Here is a 23,904-nt window from a genome sequence, read left to right as displayed (position 1 = left end):
CCAGAAGGGTCATTTTTTCATTTAGAACAAAGTTTTTCATTTAAAATTTCGTGTTTTTTTTTAACTTTGCAGGGTTAATTTTTAGAGAGTAATAATGTTCTACAAAGTTGTAGGAGCAGAAGGTAACAAAAAATTTGATATACGAGCATAAGGGGTTTGCTTATAAACATCACGAGTGATCGCGATTTTACGAAAAAAAGTTTTGAAAAAGTTGGTCGTCGTCGATTATAGCCGTTCATCGTCACCCGCGACAGACACGGACGACGAATTAAAGAGAAACACAAAAAGTATTTTTTTTTTCATAACTATTTTGTTTTGTAAAATCGCGATAACTCGTGATGTTTATGAGCAAATCCCTTATGCTTGTATATAATTTTTTTTTTGTAACTGGCTGCTCCTACAACTTTGTAGAATATTATTACTCTCTAAAAATTAACCCTGCAAAGTTTAAAAAACTCGAAATTTTAAAATGAAAATTTTTGTTCTAGATGAAAATATGACCCTTCTGAGTCAATGTAGATTCGAAAAGTACACAGAAAAAAAATGATGGTAATATTCATCAGGAAATGGTGACAGATTTTGTGGCAAAAAATATGTGTAATATTACATCAGGAATTGATGAATTTTCATCAGTTTTTGATGAATATTCATCAGGTTCACATTTTTACACATTTTTTATGTAATATTACTCAACAAATGATTAATATTCAACCAACCAAATTTTCAACATTCCAAAATTCAAGTAAAAAAAAAATGGAAGAATTTTTAAAACGTTTTTAGTGTTTTTTGCGATGAAAAATACGTTTTTTCGGAATTCTGAGTGCGCCATCAAATCAAGCGTCTAATTTAACATAAAAGTCACCAACACCCTTTCAGGCTGCAAATTATTGAAAAACACATCTTTTTTCGCATGTTCAAAAATGAAAGGGGCCGTACCGCCCCTCCGTCACGAGATATCAAAAAACGGACCTCGGATTCGTGATCAGGGATAAAAGTTACCCCTTGGAACAAAGTTTCACGCAAATCGAAGAGCACAGCAAAAAATCCGATGGTAAAAACTCATGCAAAAGCATTTTTCATATTACACACTGCATGTACATTTTTTTGCAAATACAAAAAAAAAGTTGCAACCGACGGGATTCAAACCCAGCACCAACAGTAAGGTCTGGCGCCTTAGCCCACTCGGCCATCAGACCGATGAAAAGTTGTACAGATAAACACATATATGAACTTGACATTTCGGTCAAGTAGGTTTCCCATACTGATGGGCTACATATTTCAGGGTGTAAAATCACATAACATTGCATAAAATAATGCAATATTTATTTTACACCCAGGCCTTTTACACGCAGCTGGATTACTACTTTTTTAGCTGTGAGGGGTCGAGGCAACTGCTGTGTGGTGGTGGTGGTTAATTTATTTCAGGCAGCTTTAACAATATTTGTCATTCGCTGCCTACTGCTGTGTGAGTTGGCGGAGAATTACCCTTGTGTAACAATTTGGAGGCACTTTCACTCTACCAAAATGTTAATTATTCTTGTGCTTTGTGTTTAATTTGAAGTATTTTCACATCGAATGATTTGTCATTTTTTTATGTTGCCAATTGTATTAGGCCTATTCGCAAAGCTGCAGAATGATAGTTTAATTGTTACAGGTTGTAAAATTTGAATTTATCCTCTTTTCGATGTGTTTTTACCAAAACGGTATAGTAAAATGCGATGAACGTTTGTTTACGCTAGTTTATCTATCACAACACGATCATCTGCATAGAACGCGAGTGTTTTAAATTGAAAAATATATAATTTCAGCTCGGTAACTCGTCCTACATTTCACCAAACAATACCCCACTAAACATCAACCATTTAAATCCCCTAAAATCATCTCAAGTAAAAATGTTACACCGAGCTTAATATATCATCATCTAATTACAAATGATTTCAGTTCTATCTTTCCACAGCCGGCTGTCTAAGGTTGAACCATTTAAATGAAATTCAACAATCAATAATCGGGAAATGTCTCATCCGCAGCATCCGATTGCTTGCCTTGAGAATAATACATCATCTCTCCAAACAAAACATTCGATTTTGGGTCGCATCATCATCTTCTATGATGAATCCTGACCATATACCCTACCCTACTAACACAATTTTCAGGTTTCTGGCGCTCGTGGGGTGTAAGCACAGAGTAAATCAGCTGCCCTAGTAGCAACCTGCGCTAACTAACATTCCCGTCCCTTAAAATCCAATGACCAATGACTGTTACCTATTCGCAACTGATCTAGCTTTAGCAATCATGGTGTTTTATCTTTTCGGCGGTGTAATTGGGTAAATGCAGTAAATCACAAACTTGTTACTTCCTAGGCAAACATTTCAGGATTAAGTAGATGAGAATCGTTTATCGAAAGATACGCTAACATTTAGGATAGACCATTAGCGCGCGCTTTTGATTTTTGTTTTTTTTTTCGATTGTTAGTAGCGGGACCTCGCGGTTATTCTGCAACTTGTCTTTTGGAGCTTTTTATCTGATATTTTATTTTTCATAAGTCCTTCTTTTATCATCGTTGATTGGAAGGCACGCCGCCGGTTTAGTTCGTTTAAGTTATTGCTTAAATTTCATTTCAATCGGTAACGTGGTGTACTGTTTTCTTTTCGTTTATATTCTTTGATCGTAATAATATATTCAAAACTGGCAGTTTTAGTATTAACTCATCAAACTATCGATATTATGTTACTCTTCAGCGTCTTTTAATTACTATTTTTTAAATTTGCTCGCGTTATCTGAATTGTCCAAACAGTAAAATATACTGATAAGTCCAGCCCATAGCACTACCGCTCGGTTGGCACGCGTTCGATTAAAACAAACTTTTTAAATAATCAATTATTTATCTTTCCGCAGCCGGCTGCCTAAGATTTAAAATTTCAACCGATAAACAAAATGCTCATGGTCACATCACTGCCACTCGTGAATCCTGACCTCATACCCATCTACTAACCCCTCAAAACTCATGTGATACTTTGTCGGAGAAGCAGTCGATTGGGCGGTCTCTATCACTCAAGTATCGGACTAACATTCCCATCCACTTCCCCGTGACCCTACCACTGGTCGTGGCCGGCGCCGGTATTGATCAGCATGATAGGGGCCTTTGAGAAGTTGCGAAGCGAGGAAAGATAGCACCCACTCATCTTCCACGGCTCGTGGATGTAACTTCTGGAGGTCCTGGTCAATAACGGAGTAGCAACTGCGGGTGGGCACCTATGCTTATGCTTATGCTTTTTCGATGTGTTTTTACCAAAATTTATGTGTATTATGTAAAATTACACATAAAAAGATGTAAATTTACACACTCTGAGAAGTCGAAGTCAGGGTCGGTGGTGTCGGGTCGTTTTTGGAGAGCTGGGGAATACTGTGAACAAATCATGGTAATATTTCTTTTATAAGAATGTGGACAGATTCTATGTAGTTAGAATGAAAATTGAGGTCAAATTACATCGAAAAAGATGTAATATTCAGCCACCAATTTAAACATTTTGAGAGGCAATGTTACACTTTTTTTTCGGCACAAAATCTAGCAACATTCCCAGATGTATTTCTGTTTACTGATGTGCATGTATTCTTAAAATTTAGGATCAACCATCAGTTAAAAAAATATTGAGAAATTTCAATTTTGAAGCCTGTATCAAAAGCATAAAAATCATGTTTTCATTGTGCAATATTACATAGCGAAAAATTATGTTAATTTGGAAGGTGTAATTTTATAAGGTTGAATATTACCTCTTTTATGATGTAATTTTACCTCAATTTAGACTGAAAAAGTGACATTACACCAGAATAGTGATAAAATTACACATTTTCAGGGGAAAAATTACACTTTTTTCTGTCATAAAAGATGCACCCCTTTCCAGATGTAATATTACCATAATTTTTGTTCTGTGCATATCGGCTTGTGCATTTTTATCTTCTAAAATGTTTAAGTGAAGTAGAATGCAGATATATTTCATCATACATTTTATAAATATATTTTTATATACTTTTTTTGTCCTTCCCGCAGGTGCATCAATCAAGATGGAACACTTCCAAGCGGCTCTCGATCCTCGGAAGCAGGAACTGCTCGAAGCTCGATTCTTGGGCGCTAGGGTAAGTGTTTGCTTGTTGCTTTTACAACTGTTCCCTCTTTTTACTTTCTGTGCTGTGGACATTCCCAATCCGAGGTGGGATGGGATGTGAATCGTTGTGTTTTTTTTTCCTTCTCCGGGTTTTGGCGAACTTGAAGCAGCTTGGCCGTTATCGATCGAAGTTTTGCTGCCCACCCCACCTCGCCTAGTGAAGCTGAAACCTTTATAATAGGACACCTTTCTCTCTCCGTCTCTTTCCTCGTAGAGTTTGTAGATTCGTGGGAAGCGAGGTAGAAAAAAAGGGAAAACAAAAATAACTCGCAAAAATGTGCTCCCATTTTTGCCTTTTCTCGCCCTGTTTTGACCCCCCCTTCTCCCATTCTCCTACTCTCAAAGAAGTGGGTGGTAAGGGTGGAAAGTGTAGTCGGTTTTCCACGGATTCACCACCAACTAGGAGAAGAAAAAAGTACAGCAGCATCGTCATCGTCAACCGTCAAAACGATGATCATCATCATAATGTTGGAAAAAGTACGATTTTGTGGGGCAAATGTCTCTTCGTTGGACTTGGGTACCTATTTTGGACCCTCGATTAAAATATTATTCCAAGTTGATCAGTTCGCGCGTTCCTGAATTAGCCGTAATTTTATTTCACTCGCAGGAGGGCCCAGATCCGAATCTTATACTATCAGCATCTGTCAAAAGCTGCTTAGCTTTACAATCTCGCAATTTGTACGTTGAAACTAACCGAAAAACAACTTTCAAGCTGCTAAAATCATGATTTTAAAAGTTTGTTTACAACAAAATCCATTGGATGTATTTTGGGACTAAAAGCTCGCAGCTGTCAGACAAACTTGTGTATTGCTACGCACCGCAAGTTTACTGGCCGCATTAGTGTTGGTCTAATGCAAGAAAGAGTCAAAATGAGTTAGAGTAGTGTTTGAGTAGGCCCAAATAAGGAACATAAATTCAATTTTCCGACTACGCAAACGGTTAAATTGCAAGTTTCGCCTCGCAATCCGAAACAAGGCACACTCGTCAAGTAGATCCCAAATAGAAATAGACAAATTCTTGTTAAATATCGATTTTATGATTATTCATTCCCTCGCGCGCGCGTGTGTATGTGTGGGTTCGTGTCACCCAACCAACCTTCTGCTGCGCCTTGTGTGCCATTGTTCCCGGAAGCTCTTCTCGTAGTTGTTGTTTTTTTATCTACCCAGAGCCGGTCGGTCGTCGTCGGTGATATTTGTTCAGATGCATCCACTACCGGGCCCCGGTCACATCATCATCAACATCGGATGAATCTGCGAGAGGCCTACTGCGATGGGTCCTGTTGCAACGAGATCGAGGTTTGAGTTTGAATGCAATTTTGCAACGCGGTTAGGGTGGCAACTTAATTTTAGGAATTCAGCATTTACTGAAAAAATAAATAACAAAAAGTACCATCAAAATAGTCAAATTAGCCTATCTAGTAACATTCGGGGACCGGTTACAGGTTAACCGGAACTGGCCAATAAGTTTCCAATTTGGTTCTGGACACCGTTTGTTGTGTTAAAAAGTTTTCTAGGTCAATTTTAACTTTCATTTTTTGAAATAGTATTGTATTACCATGGAATACATTAAAAAAAAATTAGCATTTCGGACGCTCCAGCTATCCGGAACCAGTACGTCATCTGGCGCTGCCATCAATATTGATACTCAAAGTACCTGTCAAGTTCAGTCAAAACGACATTGTTTTACTGATTCTGTTGGAAATCATGTAAAATTACATCAAATTGAGGTAATTTTCAACCTGATATTTTTTCATCTTTCCAGAGTTCACCCTTTTTGCCTTCCTCACGTTACTGAGGAAAGGCTATAAAATCACTCAAAAAATGAACTTCTCAATTAGACCTCCTAGACCCACCTTCATGTATACCTATCGACTCAGAATCAAATTCTGAGCAAATTTCTGTGTGTGTGGTGGGATGTTGATCAAAAAATTGTCACTCGATTATCTCGACATTGGCTTAACCGATTTTGTCCGTTTTGGCGTCATTCGATCCGTCTTGGGGTCCCATAAGTCGCTATTAAAAATTATGCAGTTTAGTTAAGTACTTCAAAAGTTATGCTAAAAAAACGATTTTAACAAAAGTCCGGAAGATTGTAAAAAGGGTGGTTTTTGTAAGAAAACCCGTCATGCTATACATTTTCAGAAAGGTATTTAAAAGACCTTTCCAATGCGTCCAAAACATTGAAGATCTGACAACCCTATCAAAAGTTATAAGCACTTAAGTGTTATTTACGCACTTTTTGCATTTTGGGTAGCACCCTTTAAATGTGAGGAAGGCGTCAACCACCTAAGGGTGGATTAAGTAACGTTTTTACTGTATTATACCGTAGAAAGGTTGAGCAAATGTTCAAAATTTTGTAGCGTGACTTCAGCCGTTATTTTTACTCCGTTTTTCCGGAATTTAAAAAAAGTTGAGGATCTTAATAATACCCTAACCTCTAAACAAAAATCATGGCAATGTTGACAAAATTTTGAATTTTGGAATGAAGAAATTGTTGAATTTTGGAATGTTGAAAATTTGGTAGGTTGAATATTACCTCTTTTTTTGAGTAATATTACATAAAAAATGTGTAAAAATGTAAACCTGATGAATATTCATCAAAAACTGATGAAAATTCATCATTTTTTAGGGTAAAATTAATCATTTTTTTGCCACAAAATCTGTCACCATTTCCTGATGAATATTACCATAATTTTTTTTTTCTGTGTGGAGTAAAAAAAAAACCTCTAAAAGTGTACATTTTTTCACGTGTAATTTTACATATTCCTCATAAATGTTGGCACAGTGGACTCTCTGGCTGTCGATCTTCTCGATATCAATATTGCTCCAGCTGTCAATAAATTTTTCAATCCCCTCAAATAGATTGCTTTGATTTTTCGTTCTATAATTTGATAACTCCTGCACAGAAAAAAAAGTTTAATTTTGGAATTTGGTAGGTTGAATATTACCTGTTTTTTTTGAGTAATACTACATAAAAAATGTGTGAAAATGTAAACCTGATGAATATTTATCAAAAACTGATGAAAATTCATCATATTCTTGGGTAAAATTAATCATTTTTTTTGCCACAAAACCTGTCACCATTTCCTGATGAATATTACCATCATTTTTTTCTGTGCGCTCTCGATTCCTTCAATATCGACAACGTCCACTGTACAAGAGGTATAGCTAGTACAAATTCTATTAAAATTTCCCTTGGCCCTGGACAAAAAGAGGAGGGGCGATAAAACAAACTGTGTATAAAAAAAACTATAAATCAGAAATTTTACACAAAAAAAAAAACAAGGATGGCTTTATACCAGGGTGGCCACCTCGGGAAAAAACCGGGATTTTTATCCACCGGGAGAAAACCGGGAAAAACTCGGGAATTCGACTGACAAACCGGGAAAATATTTCAAGTTTAGTAAAATTTTTACAAAAGCCTCTTTAATGAGTTCAATATGTTCTTTTCTCAATTAGAATATTATTCCTGTTATTTTAAATGAAGAATTCGCGAAAACTATGTTTGAATTTGTGTAATTTTTTTTCTGTTGTATCCTATTGTATTTTTACTTGACGATTTTTTTTAATAAAACGAAATGTTTCCTCTACCAGCGATTCTCAGCCTGGGGACATGTACACCTGGGGGTACCACGAGCGGTCTCAGGGAGTCCCGAGGACAATCCCCGCAATGGCGGCCATTTGTCCCAAGCAAAATATTTGAGAGAGAAAAAAATAACAAATTGCTTTGAAGCAAAAAAATAACAACCATGCTTAAGGTGCAATGAATTACGGGCGAATTGTTTTTGACCAAATCAGAAAATGTTTAAAAAATATTTGAATGATAAATCTATAATTTGCATTCGTTTAGAAATTTTTAAGATTTTTTTTTTCTACAAATATTTGTTTCAAATTTGTATATTGTGCCAACTACCATTTACTACTATGTTGGTAAAAATAATCTTATGTTTCATGATTTGGATATTTTCAATTCGTCCTTTTTTTTGCTAAAATATTAGTTTTGCATAAAATAAAAATTAGGATTTTTTGTAAGTGGAAATTATGGATGTCATGGTACGAAAACAACATTACAGTAAATATCTCTCTAAATTTAAAGTTCAGACATTTCCTTCAAATTGTCACACAAAATACACTATTTTAAAATATTTTTCTTGGCCTGTATCTCAGCAACAAAAGAATGGATCAAAAATATTCAAAAAAGAAAGCAGAAAAGAATTTTCTCAACCATTTAATAGATAATTTTTCTATTGAAAATAGCTACAACTTCAAAAAAATACTATTTACAAAATTTAAATCTCCAAAAATTAAAATTTAAAAAAAATATAGGAAATGTCTGTAGAAATGAAAAAAGACAGCGAAAATTTAATTAACAAAAGGAATTTCTACAGATAGTAGATAGTTTTAAAGAAAAACAGGGTACAACATTTTATTTTGAAGCTTTATTAAGAAAACTGATTTGAAGAAATGTACATGGACGTTGTGTGGCCTATCCAGTATGTTTTTAAACAACTCTAGAAACATGATTTACGACATTTTTAATACTTCAAAATTCAAGTTTCTTTCTTCGTGAATTGGAATGTAGAAAAATCTCATGCAAACGAAAAATTTCATGTATGAACGCTAGGGGGTACCAGCAGCTTAAGTAGCACTAAAAAGGGTACCTAGCCTAGAAAAAGTTGAGAACCGTTGAATTATAATATATTTCAACTTAAAAATAATAATATCATGGAGTTTCTGTTTGTAAATATTATTTTATTTGATGGTATTTGAGATTCTCAGCCAGACAAATTATTAAGGACAACTTGCAATGATTTTTTTTTTCAAAGTATTTTTTTAAATGTCGTTTGAAATTTATGTGTAAAACTTTCAGATATTTGAAAAATACAACATATTTAGAATTCTGCTACAAAAAAGTCACTTGAAATACAGGCAATCACTTTTAGGTGGTTACTACATCAACACAAAAATTTAAATCATGTTGAAAAAAAAGCCGATGCTAATATTTTTCAAAGTTTTTGTCCCTCGGCTCTGGCCGGGGTCAAGTGGGGGAACAATCCATAGTCTCAACATTTGAATGCAAAAAGTGTTCAAAATAGTAGTTTATGCAACAAGTCGCAAAAAGAGGATTTTTTCAGCACGAGTCGTACATTTATCCAACGAGGTTCACCGAGTTGGATAAGTACGACGAGTGCTGAAAAAATCAAGTTTTGCAACGAGTTCCATACCACATTTTTTGCAATTTCGAAAAACACCCATTTAGTGAAATTTTAAATCAAATTTTCATGTATTTGTCAATAAATCGTTTAAATCAAAACAATGTTGAAAAGTGTTACTTTTCGAAACAAGTGCTTAAAAGTTCAACTTTTCAGCACCCATTTCAGTGCTGAAAAGTAGAACTTTTCAGCATTTATTTTGAAAAGTGTTGCTATTCGATTTTGTTATTTTTGGTACAGAAAAGTAGGCTATTTCGTCGTTCAAGAATGACAGGAAAAGTAAGTATTTTCACGACGGAATTGCAAAAATGCATTTTACACTAGTTTATTTGTTTTGCAACCATTAGTCTTAAAAAAATGTAAGATTTGACAGTAACAAAAAAAAAAAACTAAAGGTGTAAAATTTTAAAAATTAAAAGATTATTAAATCAACCCAAACATGCTTAAAGATGATTCCAAACGCAAGGGAATGCATTTTATTTTGATTTCAGCTAATTGCACTTAAATTTCAATTGAAATTTTAATGTTTTTTGAAAAATATTTTTTTGCCCTCCGATTTTTCGGGGCAACTTACGAATTAACGAGCATTTACATAAATTTACAGATTACAGATTTACAGATCTTTTCTACAAAATTAATAAATTGTAATAATAATCAATCTCATTTTAAAAAGTTAAACGATTTTTTATTTTGAGTTTATAAAATCTACATGTATGATGATGAAAAATCCCAATCATTATGGAAATTAGATGTTTGGATTGGAAACAGATAAAAACGGCTTCGTTTACAACTTACCTACTTTTTATTCAAGATTTGAAAGCTTTCTTGAGGAATTCAAACTTTTAACCAAATGTATGCGTTCAAAAAGTATGTTGGTTCTAACGTTAGCATAAAAAACATTGTAATTTGGTTTAAAAACATTTCGGAAAATTCCTTCTGGGCTCGGGAGAAAACCGGGAAAAAACCGGGAAATTGAAAATCGAAATCTGGTGGCCACCCTGCTTTATACAATACAACATGCTAATAAAAGGTCTATAATTAATTTCCCTTCATTTTAAAAACATAGTGAAGGGGGGACGACAAAAAAAAATTCGAGCTTCCAAAATTTATCTCTTTTTACTATGTTTACGGTAAACAAAATCATTTCTGTATTACATCTGAGAACGTTGCCAGCAAAAAATTGTAATATTGCTTTGAAAGTGTGTTAATTTAACTGTTTTTATGTGTGACATTAATCGAGGTAAAATTACATGGAAAAAGAAGTAATATTCAACTACCAAATTTTTAAACATTCCATAAATTGTTTAACTATTCAATTTTCTTAAAAATTGCATTAAAAATTTGATTGCCCATTTTGGAATTATTTCAGAATAGTTCTAGCAGAATTTTCGCGAACTATTGATCATATTTTTTAATTGAAACAATACAATCACACTCAGAGCAAATTACATTTGCCTGATTTTTACGTTAAGATTTTACTATTAAATCAATATATCTTGATATTAAGACTATTTTTCAAATAAAAAAAATCAAAATTTATTATTGCCTCTTTTTTTACTCAATACTTAATTTAGACTGAATAATAACTGAATAACACTGTAAAAGAGGTAAATTTACATATTTCAACATTCCATCTCCCAAGGTTATTTTTTAAGTATTTTAATCTATTTTAATTATTTAAATGATTCAGTGTCCTTCTTGTGTTGATTCCCGGTCTTATTGTGTCCTTTTTATCATATTAAAAAAATCATTTGCCGGGAACCGTGGTGTAGGGGTAAGCGTGGTTGCCTATCACCCAGTCGGCTTGGGTTTAACCCAGGTGGCATTTTTCGAGACGAGATTTGTCTGACCACGCCTTCCGTCGGATGGGGAAGTAAATGTTGGCCCCGGTCTAACCTAAAGGGTTAGGTCGATAGCTCAGTTCAGGTGTAGGAGTCGTCTCCTTGGGTCCTGCCTCGGTGGAGTCGCCTGTAGGCAGTTGGACTCACAATCCAAAGGTCGTCAGTTCGAATTTCGGGGTGGATGGAAGCTAAGGTGTAAAAAGAGGTTTGCAATTGCCTCAACCATCAAGCCTTCGGACACCTAGTTTCGAGTAGGAATCTCGCAATCGAGAACGCCAAGGCAATGCTGCACAGCTAAAAAAGTAGTTATCCAGCTGCGTGTAAAATGCCTGGGTGTAAAATAAATATTGCATTATTTTATGCAATTTTATGTGATTTTACACCCTGAAATATGTAGCCCATCAGTATGAGAAACCTACTTGAGTGAAATAACAAGCTCATATATGCGTTTATCCTTACATCTTTACATCGGTCTGATGGCCGAGTGGGCTAAGGCGCCAGTCCTTACTGTTGGTGCTGGGTTTGAATCCTGTCGGTTGCAACTATTTTTTATGTTTGCAAAAATTGTACATGCAGTGTGTAATATTAAGTGTTTATTTTGACGAAGGTGATGTGCATGCTTTAGCATGCGATTTTACCATCGATTTTTTTGCTGTGTGTAGAGCGAATAATTTGATGTTTTTTTTAATTATTTGTTTAACGTATTTCAAATTTGCAATAAGAAATGATTTGATAAATATTTCAATAATGTCATGATAAATCATGATAATATTGCCTCTGGAAAGGGATACATCTTTTACGTCAGAAAAATGTGTAATTTTACCTCTGAAGACGTGTAATTTTGTAATGTTGCTTTTTCAGTCTAAATTGAGGTAAAATTACATCATAAAAGAGGTAATATTTAACTTTCCAAAATTACACAATTTTACACAACTATGGCTCAAATGATGTCTTTTATTGACCACTAAAACCTATAAAATAATCGAAAAATTTAAAATACACAATTTTGAGTGATTAAGAATAAAGAGCTGTATTTACGGATTAAAGAATACAAAAATTAAAATTAAAAAAAAGATTGATTCTTTTTTTTTGAATTTTAATTTTTGTATTTTTTAATTCGGCTGAAACTTTTTTGGTGCCTTCGGTATGCCCAATGAAGCCATTTTGCATTATTAGTTTGTCCATATAATTTTCCATACAAATTTGGCAGCTGTTCATACAAAAATGACATATGAAAATTCAACAATCTGTACAAAGTTGTAGGTATGGATAAGGCTAAACTAAAAAAAAAAAATGATACAGGGTAAAACATAAATTGGTGATTTTTAATTCAAATTTTTGTCACTACTAAAACTTGATTTGCAAAAAAAAAACACAATTTTTATTTTTTTATTTTTTGATATTTTTTATGTGAACTTAAAATGCCAACTTTTCAGAAATTTCCAGGTTGTGCAAAAAATCTTTGACCGAGTTATGAATTTTCGAATCAACACTATTTTTTTCAAAAATTCGAAATTTTGCTCGCAAAAATTTTTCAACTTCATTTTTCGATGTAAAATCAAATTTGCAATCTAAAAGTACTGAAGTGAAATTTTCATAAAGTGCATCGTTTTCAAGATATAGCCATATCTTTGATTTTTTTTAAATAGTCGAAGTTTTTCATTTTTTTAACACTGGAACGCCCAACGCATGTCCAACTTACACGGACGCCCAAGCCTCCCAAAAAAGTTGGAACGGTAACTTCAACTCGCTGGTTCTCGGGCATTACTCAACCAATTGGGACGATTCTTGTTTCCAGTGATTTGTTAGGATGTCTAGATGATTCTAGAACTTTGCAGAACCTAATTTGATCAAATCTGTAATTTTTGCGACCAAAAACATCGTTCCACCTTTTTTAAAACGACTGCCTCCGCGGAATTTTTGGCGAATTTTTTTTTACACGCGAAAAAAAAAGTTGGAACGATGTTTTTGATCGCAAAAATTACAGATTTGATCAAATTAAGTTCTGCAAAGTTCTAGAATCATCTAGACATCCTAACAAATCACTAGAAAGAAGAATCATCTTTATTGGTTGAGTTATGCCCGAGAATCATTGAGTTGAAGTTACCGTTCCAACTTTTTTGGAGCCTTGGGCGTTGGAATGTTAAATTAGTGCACATGTTTGCCCACCTTTAAAAGAAATTTTTTGAAAAGCTGAGAAAATTCTCTATATTTTGCTTTTTTGAACTTTGTTGATACAACCTTTAGTTGTTGAGATATTACCATGCAAAGGTTTAAAAAGCAGGAAAATTTATGTTTTCTAAGTCTCACCCAAACAACCCAGCATTTTCTTACGTCGATATCTCAGCAGCTAACTGTCCGATTTTCAATGTTAAAATATGAAATATTCTTGAAATTTTCCGATCTTTCCGAAAACAATACTTTTAAAATTTTCAGATCAGGACTAACATTTCAAAAGGGCAAAACATTCAATGTTACGTCTTTTTGAAATGTTAGTCTTGATTTTAAAAAAATGAAAATATTTTTTTCGGAAAGATCGGAAAGTTTCACGAATGTTGCTTATTTACTATCCAGGTTACTATGCTGAAAAAATATTAAAAATATTATGGTCAAAGACAAACTAATGGGAAATTGGACGAGCTTTCCGGTAAAAATATTTTCGAAACTGAAAAATCAAGTCTGTCATATAGGAATTGCCAAAAACCGTCAAAACACTTATTTTTTCAACATTTTTTATTTTTAAAACCGCTTTAACTTCACAAGGATTGGACTTTGGACAATGGTCAATTTGGAGACTTTATGTAAACTGTCTGGAGAATTGACTCCCGTGTTCGGTTTTTGAAAATTTTGATGTTTAGAGCACTTTTGAAAAAAAAAAACAGTTGCAGTAAATGAGTTTTGTAGTTTTTTGGTGAGTTGCTCCATACTGCATTTTTCGTCAGTCTTTTTGTAACATCTTAGGCTATTTTCACAAATATTTTGAGCGAAAAAAAAGTCGTGAGCTCCCCTTCAAATTTGAATTTTAAACTTAAAAATCTTAAAATCTCATGAAAGTGGCGTGTTTTTTTTCCTTTCAGTGTATTTTTTTTTTGAAAGCCCGTCAAATTTCCTACAAGTTTGTCTTTGACCACTTTTTGATTCGACGCAACGGCTTCAAGATACAGCAATATTTAAATTACGAAATACAAAAATATTTAAAACACTTACGCCCTTCTCAAATGTTATTCTCGAGTGTAACTGGCTCCATATACACAAAAAATTGGTTTATATAAGCGTAGGATAACATGTCTACAAAGTTTCATTGAAATCGGAGAGAGTCGAGAAAAAAGTACCTAAAAAATTCCTGTTTTGGGCTGGAATATAGGTAGAAAAACGATACATCTCTCGTATTTTTTTAACGTAGATTTGTTCTTAGATAGTTATAATATGCAAAAATATGCACAGGGGAACATCCATAAACCACGTGGACACTTTTTGGTGATCTCGAACCCCCTCGTGGACAATTGCCCATACAAAAAAATCTTTTTGTATGGAACGTGGACAATCGCCATACCCCCCCCCCAAAGTGTCCACGTGGTTTATGGATGGTCCCCAGCTAAAATAGTAGTAATACGGCTGCGTGTAAAAGGCCTGGGTGTAAAATAAATATAGCATTATTTTATGCAATGTTATGTGATTTTACACCCTGAAATATTTAGCCCATAAGTATGAGAAATATACTTGACCGAAATGTCAAGTTCATATATTCGTTTATCCTAACAACTTATCATCGGTCTGATGGCCGAGTGGGCTAAGGCGCCAGTCCTTACTGTTGGTGCTTGGTTTGAATCCCGTCGGTTGCAACTTTTTTTTTTTGTTTGCAAAAATTGTACATGCAGTGTGTAATATTAAGTGTTTATTTTGACGAAGGTGATGTGCATGCTTTTGCATGCGATTTTACCATCGGATTTTTTGCCGTGTGGTGGGTTTTGATGAACACTACCTTAAATGCCAATAGTTTGAAAATTGACCCAATGTCACCCCCTCTACGGTCAAATGAAACTAAAATGATGCTAAACAAATCATCCAATCGTATTGACATGCTACAATGTTTGAAGTGGAGATTTTCAAACATTTGTGTAGTTTTCGAGCAATTCCAACAAAAATGTTAGAAAAATGATTTTTGAGAGGTCATTTTTGGCCAAAAACGTACCTTAAATTTAGACAGCTGCCAAAATAACAGGATTTGCTCTAGGAACGAGATTTTTTCAGCGAAGTCATCTTAAGATGTCCCCTACGACGTAAACGGTTGATTCACACGTAAAATCATGTTTTTACGTATAATTTGTAGCAAATTTACATCAAATTGCATTTAATTTTAAATGTTTAATGACGTGCAAAAGTGTTACATCATAAATGATGTAACATTCGGAAATATTTTTTTGTGTATTGGAAAGGGTACATTTTTTTACCACTTTTCTGATGCAATGTCACTTTTACAGTCTAAATTGAGGTAAAATTACACCATAAAAGAGGTAATATTCAACCTTCCAAATTTACACCATTTTTTACTATGTAGAGTACCTACATCTTTTAAAAAAAACTATGGAAATGTTTTTTTTAATTGTTTTCAGTTTAATATTTGGACATAAAAAGAGTTGCCACCCTGCACATACTTCGCGAGAAGCGCCAAGTGAGCTTTCCTGTTGCCAGTGCAGGGTGCAGCAGCAGCACCGTACGGTCCTTCAGGAGAGAGTGCACCTTATTATTATATACCATAAAGTATCATAAGTGCTGTTCCGGGAGTTTGCGAATTCCTCCCACGAGGTGGTGGGAAGAGGAGGTCCTTACACATAACCTTCTCGTTCTCGTTCTGGCGCTTGGTTCATTTTTCGGGATGATTCGTTCGTTCTCTCACTTGCTCCACCACATCGCTGCAAGAGTGTGGAGAAGTGAAGTGGGCGCCGACCAGGTTGAGTAACAACAAAAACACAATAACACAAAGCTCTCGAGAGTAGCATTGGAAAAGGGCACAAACATCAGGTTGAAAATTCTCAACCGTCAAACTGCTGATACGACCTTTCGAAAAGGGATGTGACGACGAGAAGAACGACCAGGTTGGAACTCTTCTGGCCAAACAGCAAAACTACTATCGGAACGCCCCTCCGACGACAACCCGCGGAACCGCCAGAGAACCAGAGAGAAGAGACATATTGTTTGAAAATTAATTTAATTTAGTTTTAATGGGGAAAGCCTGCCCTACCTGTTTCGTCTCGAGTTTGGCGGTAGGGAAATGCATCCGCGGGAAATTGAGGATTGAGGAAGTCGTCGTCGCTGGTTTCGCATACATATATTTGCTCATTAGTGAAACGACGACGTCGAGAACGATGTGGCCTTTGTTGGGAAACTTATGGGATCGCCATTTTGGATTTTGAAATCGGTTTGAGAAGAATTGCAGTTTTTCCTTAATGTTCGTTCTCGTGACTACACCCAAACTTGAGCAGCCAAATCGGGAATATTTTCTCTTTTTTGAGTATTTTTTCCTTAAAAATTGTGTTAACATGTAAATCTGATGAAAATTTACCAGAAACTGATGTAAATTCACCAGTTTCTGATGTAATATTACACATTATTTTTGATACCAAAAGTGTCACCATTCCCTGATAAATATTAACATATTTTTTCTGTTTTCAACTCATAAAAAATGTGTGTGTATGCTCACAAAACTCAAAAAAAAACTTTATGCATGCACCGAGATTCGAACCGAAGCACTTTGAGTGAGATTATAACTCTTTACCTCTGTACCACGAGGACTTGTTGCTTGCGGAGAGACAGAACACAATCCTTTTTTTCACCGTTGCAGATCATCTTATCATTCATTTGCAGTACTGCTTCATTGCAATGTAATCACCTTGTAATCACCTCGAGATTACATCGCTTTGCAACAATGACATGTTTTGAAAATTTTACTTAAAATAGGTTAGTTAAACAAAAATGCAAAATATCTATTAAAGATGCAGATAAGTTTCGTTATAAACATTATCAACTCTTTGCAGACATAGAAACACGTTTTCTAGTCGTTCCCACGTTCGAAAAGGAGAACCAATCAATAAACTAGTTTTTTCCTAACATACTCTCTTCCCTTTTCTACCCACCATCACCCCTTTCATCTCACCAATTTCTCATCAAACCAATAAATATGCGTGTTGTTAGGCCATCCTCCATCATCACTACCATCCAGCATCCAGAGCTGCTTCTTCTTCCTCCTTCTCCTCCTTGGGGAGCCATTTTCCGGAACTGCAACGCGCGTGAACGCATCCTTGCCCACTGCAGTCTCAACCGGGCCCTTCTCCCCTTCTCCAACTTCACAGGAAAATCAAAAGTGAAAATGCACTGCGTTAGTCTCTCTATGTACAACTCTCAGCCAGTCGACGCATCGCCGGGGTGAACCGGGACGACGACGATGCGAAAATAAACGAGAAAAGCTTGCAATTTTCCACTGCCGGCAGGCGAACAACCAGTGGCGTCCGAAAAGGGGGAAATGTTAGCCGTGAGTTTGCCCCTGCAATTGGCGCACTTTGTGCGCGGAACGTGCAGTTTGGTCTTGACTAAGTTAGCTACGATTTTACCCTCGCAATTGGCGCACTTTGTGACGCCACTGTGTCACACTCGGCGTTGCCGAAATTGCGTTTTCGGTTATGTATCATCACCGGGCCCCCGGATCGGGTCAGGAGGCTGACCAAAAAGCTCCAACAGCTTTTCCGAGCTTCGTCGTTCTTTTTTCATTGCGAGGTGCTAAGGCGGTGTGAAACAGAAAAGTGGCGTAACGGTTGCACGGTGAAAAATTCTTGATTCAAATCGGTTTTGTTCTTCATATGACAGAAAGAAGTTTTTGAACTGTGTCACCAATCAAATTAGTATTCCGGGCACAGAGTTCCCCGGTCCTCGTGTAATAAATTGCTTCGATGGCGGAAAATGAAAAAGGAACACGATTTAATCTGATAACTTTACAGCGACAGAAAACGGAAAAGCTTCTTCTAGTTAAGTGTCCGAGGGTCAGGAGAAACTTTTGGGAGGCGGCCGGCCACCCTTTAAAGCATATAACCCTCCTCCCCAAATCTGTGTTTTCTTCTCGCCACACTTAATATCGTCGCTCGGGAAATGAGTTTATGGTACATAAACATTTGTTCACATATAACGGAACAGGCATACCAACGCAGACACATCACACATGGTGGAGAAGTATCCTCGGGATACACTTTTGGTAGCCCCAAAAAACGGAAACATGGTGCGTTTTGACAGTTTTGCTCCTATTTTCGACCTATTGCATCTAAAGCTGGCTTTTGCTGATCATTTTGTGCAGATATGAACAAGCAATTGATGCCATCCAGCTGCTTTTGGTTTGTCTATTCAAAATAATCAAAAATAATGTAGGTCCAAAAAAGGTACATTAGACCCAAATTAGGTACAATAGATCCAAAATAGGGACATTCATCCTAAAACATCTACCACTGTTTGCTACAAGAACGACAAAAGAGAAAGCACGCAAAAGTACATAAAATAAATTCAATCCCGTTTCCCACCTCCTCCCAGAAACCCCGTTGAATCTCTGCTTTTGCTCTTTCTCTCTAGGACCTCTAGCATTCTGATCACATCGTATGTCTCCTCGTTGCGTCGCTTCAAGTTGCGTCCCTCACCCGTTCCCAGCAGTGAAAGCAGAAAGCTATAAATTTATTCGCATTTACATGTACTACACACACACACACCCCAAAGGCTCGAGTAGCAACACGATATCGATGACGATTACTGACGATGATGACGGTTTTCCTCGAGATGAAAATGATGATGGTGTGTGTGTGTGGTTTAGGAGCTCAAAAGTCGCGAAATCGAAATCGAACGGGGAGAAACTTTCTCCCCGTTCTGCCATGCGATTCCAGGTCCTTCGCGTCGGAAGCTCGTCCCACGCTCTGCGGGCGGAATTGTTTGTGGCCAACCTGATGATGTCCTTGATGGGATGACGTACTCTACTTCTTTTTTATCTCTTTTGCCCACGTGAAATTTGATTAGGAACGTCGTTGATGAAGGTTTTTTTTTGTTTGGTTTCAGTTTGTGGTCCTCAATGTTGTTGGATAGAATAGGCTTACTCTAAGAAAGAAGCAAATAAAAAAAAAACTTGTTCTATCCATAACATCACAACTCTGATGGCACATCGACGGAAGAATAAGAGAGGCAAAAGAAAATCTGGGAACAAACTTAACATAAAATTTGCAGTAGCCATATTTTGCTGAAAATACACAAATTTTCAAAATATGGGTTTCGGCGTCAATTTTTTAATAGATTTCCACTACATAATAGTTTTTTTTCAAATTATCACAAAATACATTATTAAAAAAAAAAAAGTTCTTGATTTGCAACATGCATAAGTATTAGGGTGACAATAAAAAAAAACAAAATCAGGGATACCCCCTGATTCGATTCCTTAGCCAAAAATAAGTAACTGTGAAAAAAAATCTTTTCATACAAACACGTCTTCTTAAAATCGTAAATAACTCGTCACGGTTAACTCAGATCGTGCGGTCTTCGACAAAGTTATTTGTCATAAGAATATCACAGTTGACTATGATCCGACACATTTAACGCACCTTTTGACGGAATTTGGAAATTTTAGCTTTTCCCCATACATTTTTTTAGTTTTGCAAAATTTCCATTTTTTCTTGTCACCCTAATGCGTATTAAACAACACATTTTTTGTAGAATTTTTTAGCTGTATTTCACAGAGAAAAAGTATCCAAAAATCCTCAGAGAAAAAGTATCCACAGAGAAAAATTAGTAATCCAACTGCAATTTAAAGACCTGAGTGTGATTTTTTTGCACTTTTTATGAAATTTTATGTAATTTTACACCCTGAAATATGTAGCCCATCAGTAATGGAAGCCTACTTGACCGAAATGTCAAGCTCATATGGGCGTTTATACTTTGAGCAATTCTCTCAGATTTCGGTCATTCGATTTTTTTTGTTGTATTTTCTAATCCGACTGAAACTTTTTTGGTGCCTTCGATATGCCCAAAAAATCCATTTTGCATCATTAGTTTGTCCATATAATTTTCCATGCAAATTTGGCAGCTGGCCATACAAAAATGATGAATGAAAATTCAAAAATCTCTATCCTTTGAAGGAATTTTTTGATCGATTTGGTGTCTTGGGCAAAGTTGTAGGTATGGATATGGACTACACTGAAAAAAAATGATGCACGGTAAAAAAATGTGGTGATTTTTTATTTAACTTTTTGTCACTGAAACTTGATTTGCGAAAAAACACTATTTTTAATTTTTTTTAAATTTTTTTATATGTTTTAGAGGACATAAAATGCCAACTTTTCAGAAATTTCCAGGTTGTGCAAAAAATCTTTGAGCGAGTGATGAATTTTAGAATCAATACTGATTTTTTCAAAAAATCGAAAAATTTGTCGCAAAAATTTTTCAACTATTTTTTTCGATGTAAAATCAAATTTGCAATCAAAAAGTAGGTACTCTAGTGAAATTTTGATAAAATGCACCGTTTTCAAATTAAATCCATTTTCAGGTGACTTTTTTGAAAATAGTCGCAGTTTTTCATTTTTTAAAATTAGTGCACATGTTTGCCCACTGCAGAAAAAAATATTTTTGAAAAGCTGAGAAAATTCTCTATATTTTGCATTTTTGAATTTTGTTGATACGACCCTTAGTTGCTGAGATATTGCCATGCAAAGGTTTAAAAACAGGAAAATTGATGTTTTCTAAGTCCCACCCAAACAACACACCATTTTCTAATGTCGATATCTCAGCAACTAATGGTCCGATTTTCAATGTTAAAATATGGAACATTCGTGAAATTTTCCGATCTTTTCGAAAAAAATATTTTCAAAATTTTTAAACCAAGACTAACATTTAAAAAGGGCCATACATTCAATATTACGGTGCACTTTATCAAAATTTCACTGGACTACTTTTTGATTGCAAATTTGATTTTACATCGAAAAATGAAGTTGAAAAATTTTTGCGACCAATTTTTCGATTTTTTGAAAAAGTCAGTATTGATTCAAAAATTCATAACTCGCTCAAAGATTTTTTGCACAACCTGGAAATTTCTGAAAAGTTGGCATTTGATGACCTCTAAAACAAATCAAAAAATAAAAAAATTAAAAAAAGTGTTTTTTTGCAAATCAAGTTTTAGTGATAATAAGTTGAGTAAAAAAATCATCAAATTTTTTTTACCGTGTATTATCAATCGGAGCCCGTGTGGATCAATCGGACCGCGCACTGGACTCACAATCCAGAGGTCGCTGGTTCGAATCCCGCGGCGGGCGCTCTAAAATTCTTTGTGTAAATATGGGTATTCGGCGCCGTCGCTCCGTGCCATACTTTCATACACTTAGGAGCCCAGGGCGGCGAAGTCCTTGTAGATAAAAAGGAAGACACTAGTGGTTGGTACTAGCAATGGTGGCCGACAGCTATAAAGTCAACTTCGTTTCTTCGTATTATTTTTTTCCAGTGTAGTCCGTATCCATACCTACAATTTTGCCGAATACACCAAATCGATCAAAAAATTCCTTCAAAAGATACAGATTTTTGAATTTTCATACATCATTTTTGTATGGCCAGCTGCCAAATTTGTATGGAAAATTATATGGACAAACTAATGATGCAAAATGGCTTCTTTAGGCATACCGAAGGCACCAAAAAAGTTTCAGTCGGATTAAAAAATACAAAAATTAAAATTTAAGATTTTACATTATTCATCGGTCTGATGGCCGAGCGGGCTAAGGCACAAGTCCTTTCTGTTTCTGTTGGGTTCGAATCCCGTTGGCTGTATTTTTTTTTGTGTTTACAAAAAAATTACATGCAGTATGTAATATGACGTGTCTTTTTGCACAAAGGTCATGTACATGCTTTTGCATGCGATTTTACCATCGGATTTTTTGCTGTGTTGAAATGTGAGTGCAAAATACTTATTTTTTTTAAATGTCGTAAATTTTCATAGTTTAATTTTGGGGGAGGGGGAGAGGGAGGGTTGAGATTATTAAAAAAAAGTATCCACGTGGATTATGGATGGTCCCCTATCCATATTGCGAATTTGAAAAATCTGAGTATATATTTTAAACAAACGGTATCTTGTTAAAATTTTTGAAAACTTTGCGCTGTTTCATGACCATTATTTAAATTATAACGATGAGTATTTAAAAAAAAACATTATTTTGCTAAAAAATAAAACTTAACAGTAAATTCTGAAATTTTAAAAATCTTTGCGTCGTTTGGTACCGATTTGAACGTAATACTAAAAATCTGATTTTGTGAAATTTTTATATAAAATTTGGCAATGTTCGGTACCCATATTGCAAAAAATACAAATTTGAGTTTTTTCAATCGAATTTGGCATGCGAAGCCATTTTGTTCGGACCGCAACGGATTTCAAAAATTGTTCAATTAATGACCGTTTATGAAATATTGAATAGATAAGTTGAGTATTTAGTATTTAGTTTGATATCAAATTTAAATTTTATATTCGATTTTGCTTGTGTCGTTTCCAAATATTAAAATTTGTGCTCCAAATTATTTTAAAACATTGTTATTTGTTTGAAACTGATTCTTTTCTTTTATAAATGAATATTTTAAAGAAATATTTTTTGACAAAAAAATGTCACCAGCAAACAAAATTTTTCGTTTTAAAAGTGCATTAGAAAACTAAATCATGATCCTATAAGCTATTGTGTTTCATATATTTATTGGACCTAATCAAAAAAAATGCCTAGAAATTTAAATATCTGTATCATTTTTCAGGAACATGAAAAACATTTATTCTTGTTAACGAATATGTTAGCAAGGTTGCCACAAACAACTTTTATCTATTTTTTTTATTCAGAACAACGTTTTATAACAATATTTTGCTTGATTAAAGGCCTCGTGCGCGGTGGTTAGCGGCTTCGGCTGCCGATCCCTAAGTTGCTATGGGGCGCGGGTTCGATTCCCGCCTTATCCTCCTGGCCTTCTATCGGATGGGGAAGTAAAACGTGAGTCCATTTGCGTTAAAGAGGTTTTGACTCATTACCCAAAAAATAAAATCATGGAAAAATTATGTTTTTCATGCCAAATAACTTGTTCTAGACCGTAATTTTATCAACAAAACTCATTTTTACGATTTTTAGGCAAAATTTTGACTTTTTATTAACCTAAAATTTATATGTAAATTGTTAAAAAGCTTATAAACTAAATTTACACATTGATTATTTTTCTTCTTAAAAACGTATCAGCAACCTTAGTGATTGTGTAAAATTTGAACACTTTAAATCTGATTTTAACAAAAAATACTTTGTACAAAGCCGCCCCAAAATGCTAAATATATTTTCAACGCCACTATTTTTCAAATACTATTGAAAAACTTTTTTTCCAACAATAGTGCATGGACCTTGTGTGGCCTACCCCAGTACATGTTTTACAAAATAATAATCTTGCCAGTTGGAAAAAATATAAAAAAACAGAACGAAATCCTATCATTGTTACCAGGTTTTACAATAAATATTATCTGAAGTTATGTATAGTAGATTAAAATAAATAAAATTAGGTTCTCTCATTATTTTTTTTTATAAATTTTTAAAAGTTGGAATCATAAAGTAAGGAAAATCTATACTTCCGCTTGAATTTTGGGAATTCCCGGGAAATGTACAAATTTCCC

At 34.8% G+C, this 23,904-nt stretch overlaps 1 protein-coding gene across 2 annotated transcripts in view; it reads left to right on the top strand.

Moving 5' to 3' along the window:
• Positions 1-23,904, top strand: part of LOC6041290 (serine/threonine-protein kinase tousled-like 2) — a 212,598-nt gene that overhangs the window by 21,398 nt on the left and 167,296 nt on the right. For both annotated transcript variants that reach the window (XM_038248569.1, XM_038248571.1), the window contains one exon: positions 4,049-4,134. In XM_038248569.1, the coding sequence (XP_038104497.1) occupies positions 4,049-4,134 (86 nt within the window). The remainder of the gene's footprint in view (positions 1-4,048; positions 4,135-23,904) is intronic.

The sequence above is a fragment of the Culex quinquefasciatus genome, chromosome 1, assembly GCF_015732765.1.
Source record: "Culex quinquefasciatus strain JHB chromosome 1, VPISU_Cqui_1.0_pri_paternal, whole genome shotgun sequence".
Taxonomy (NCBI): domain Eukaryota; kingdom Metazoa; phylum Arthropoda; class Insecta; order Diptera; family Culicidae; genus Culex; species Culex quinquefasciatus.
Note: the sequence above shows the minus strand (reverse complement) of the source record. Positions and strands in the feature narration are given on the sequence as shown.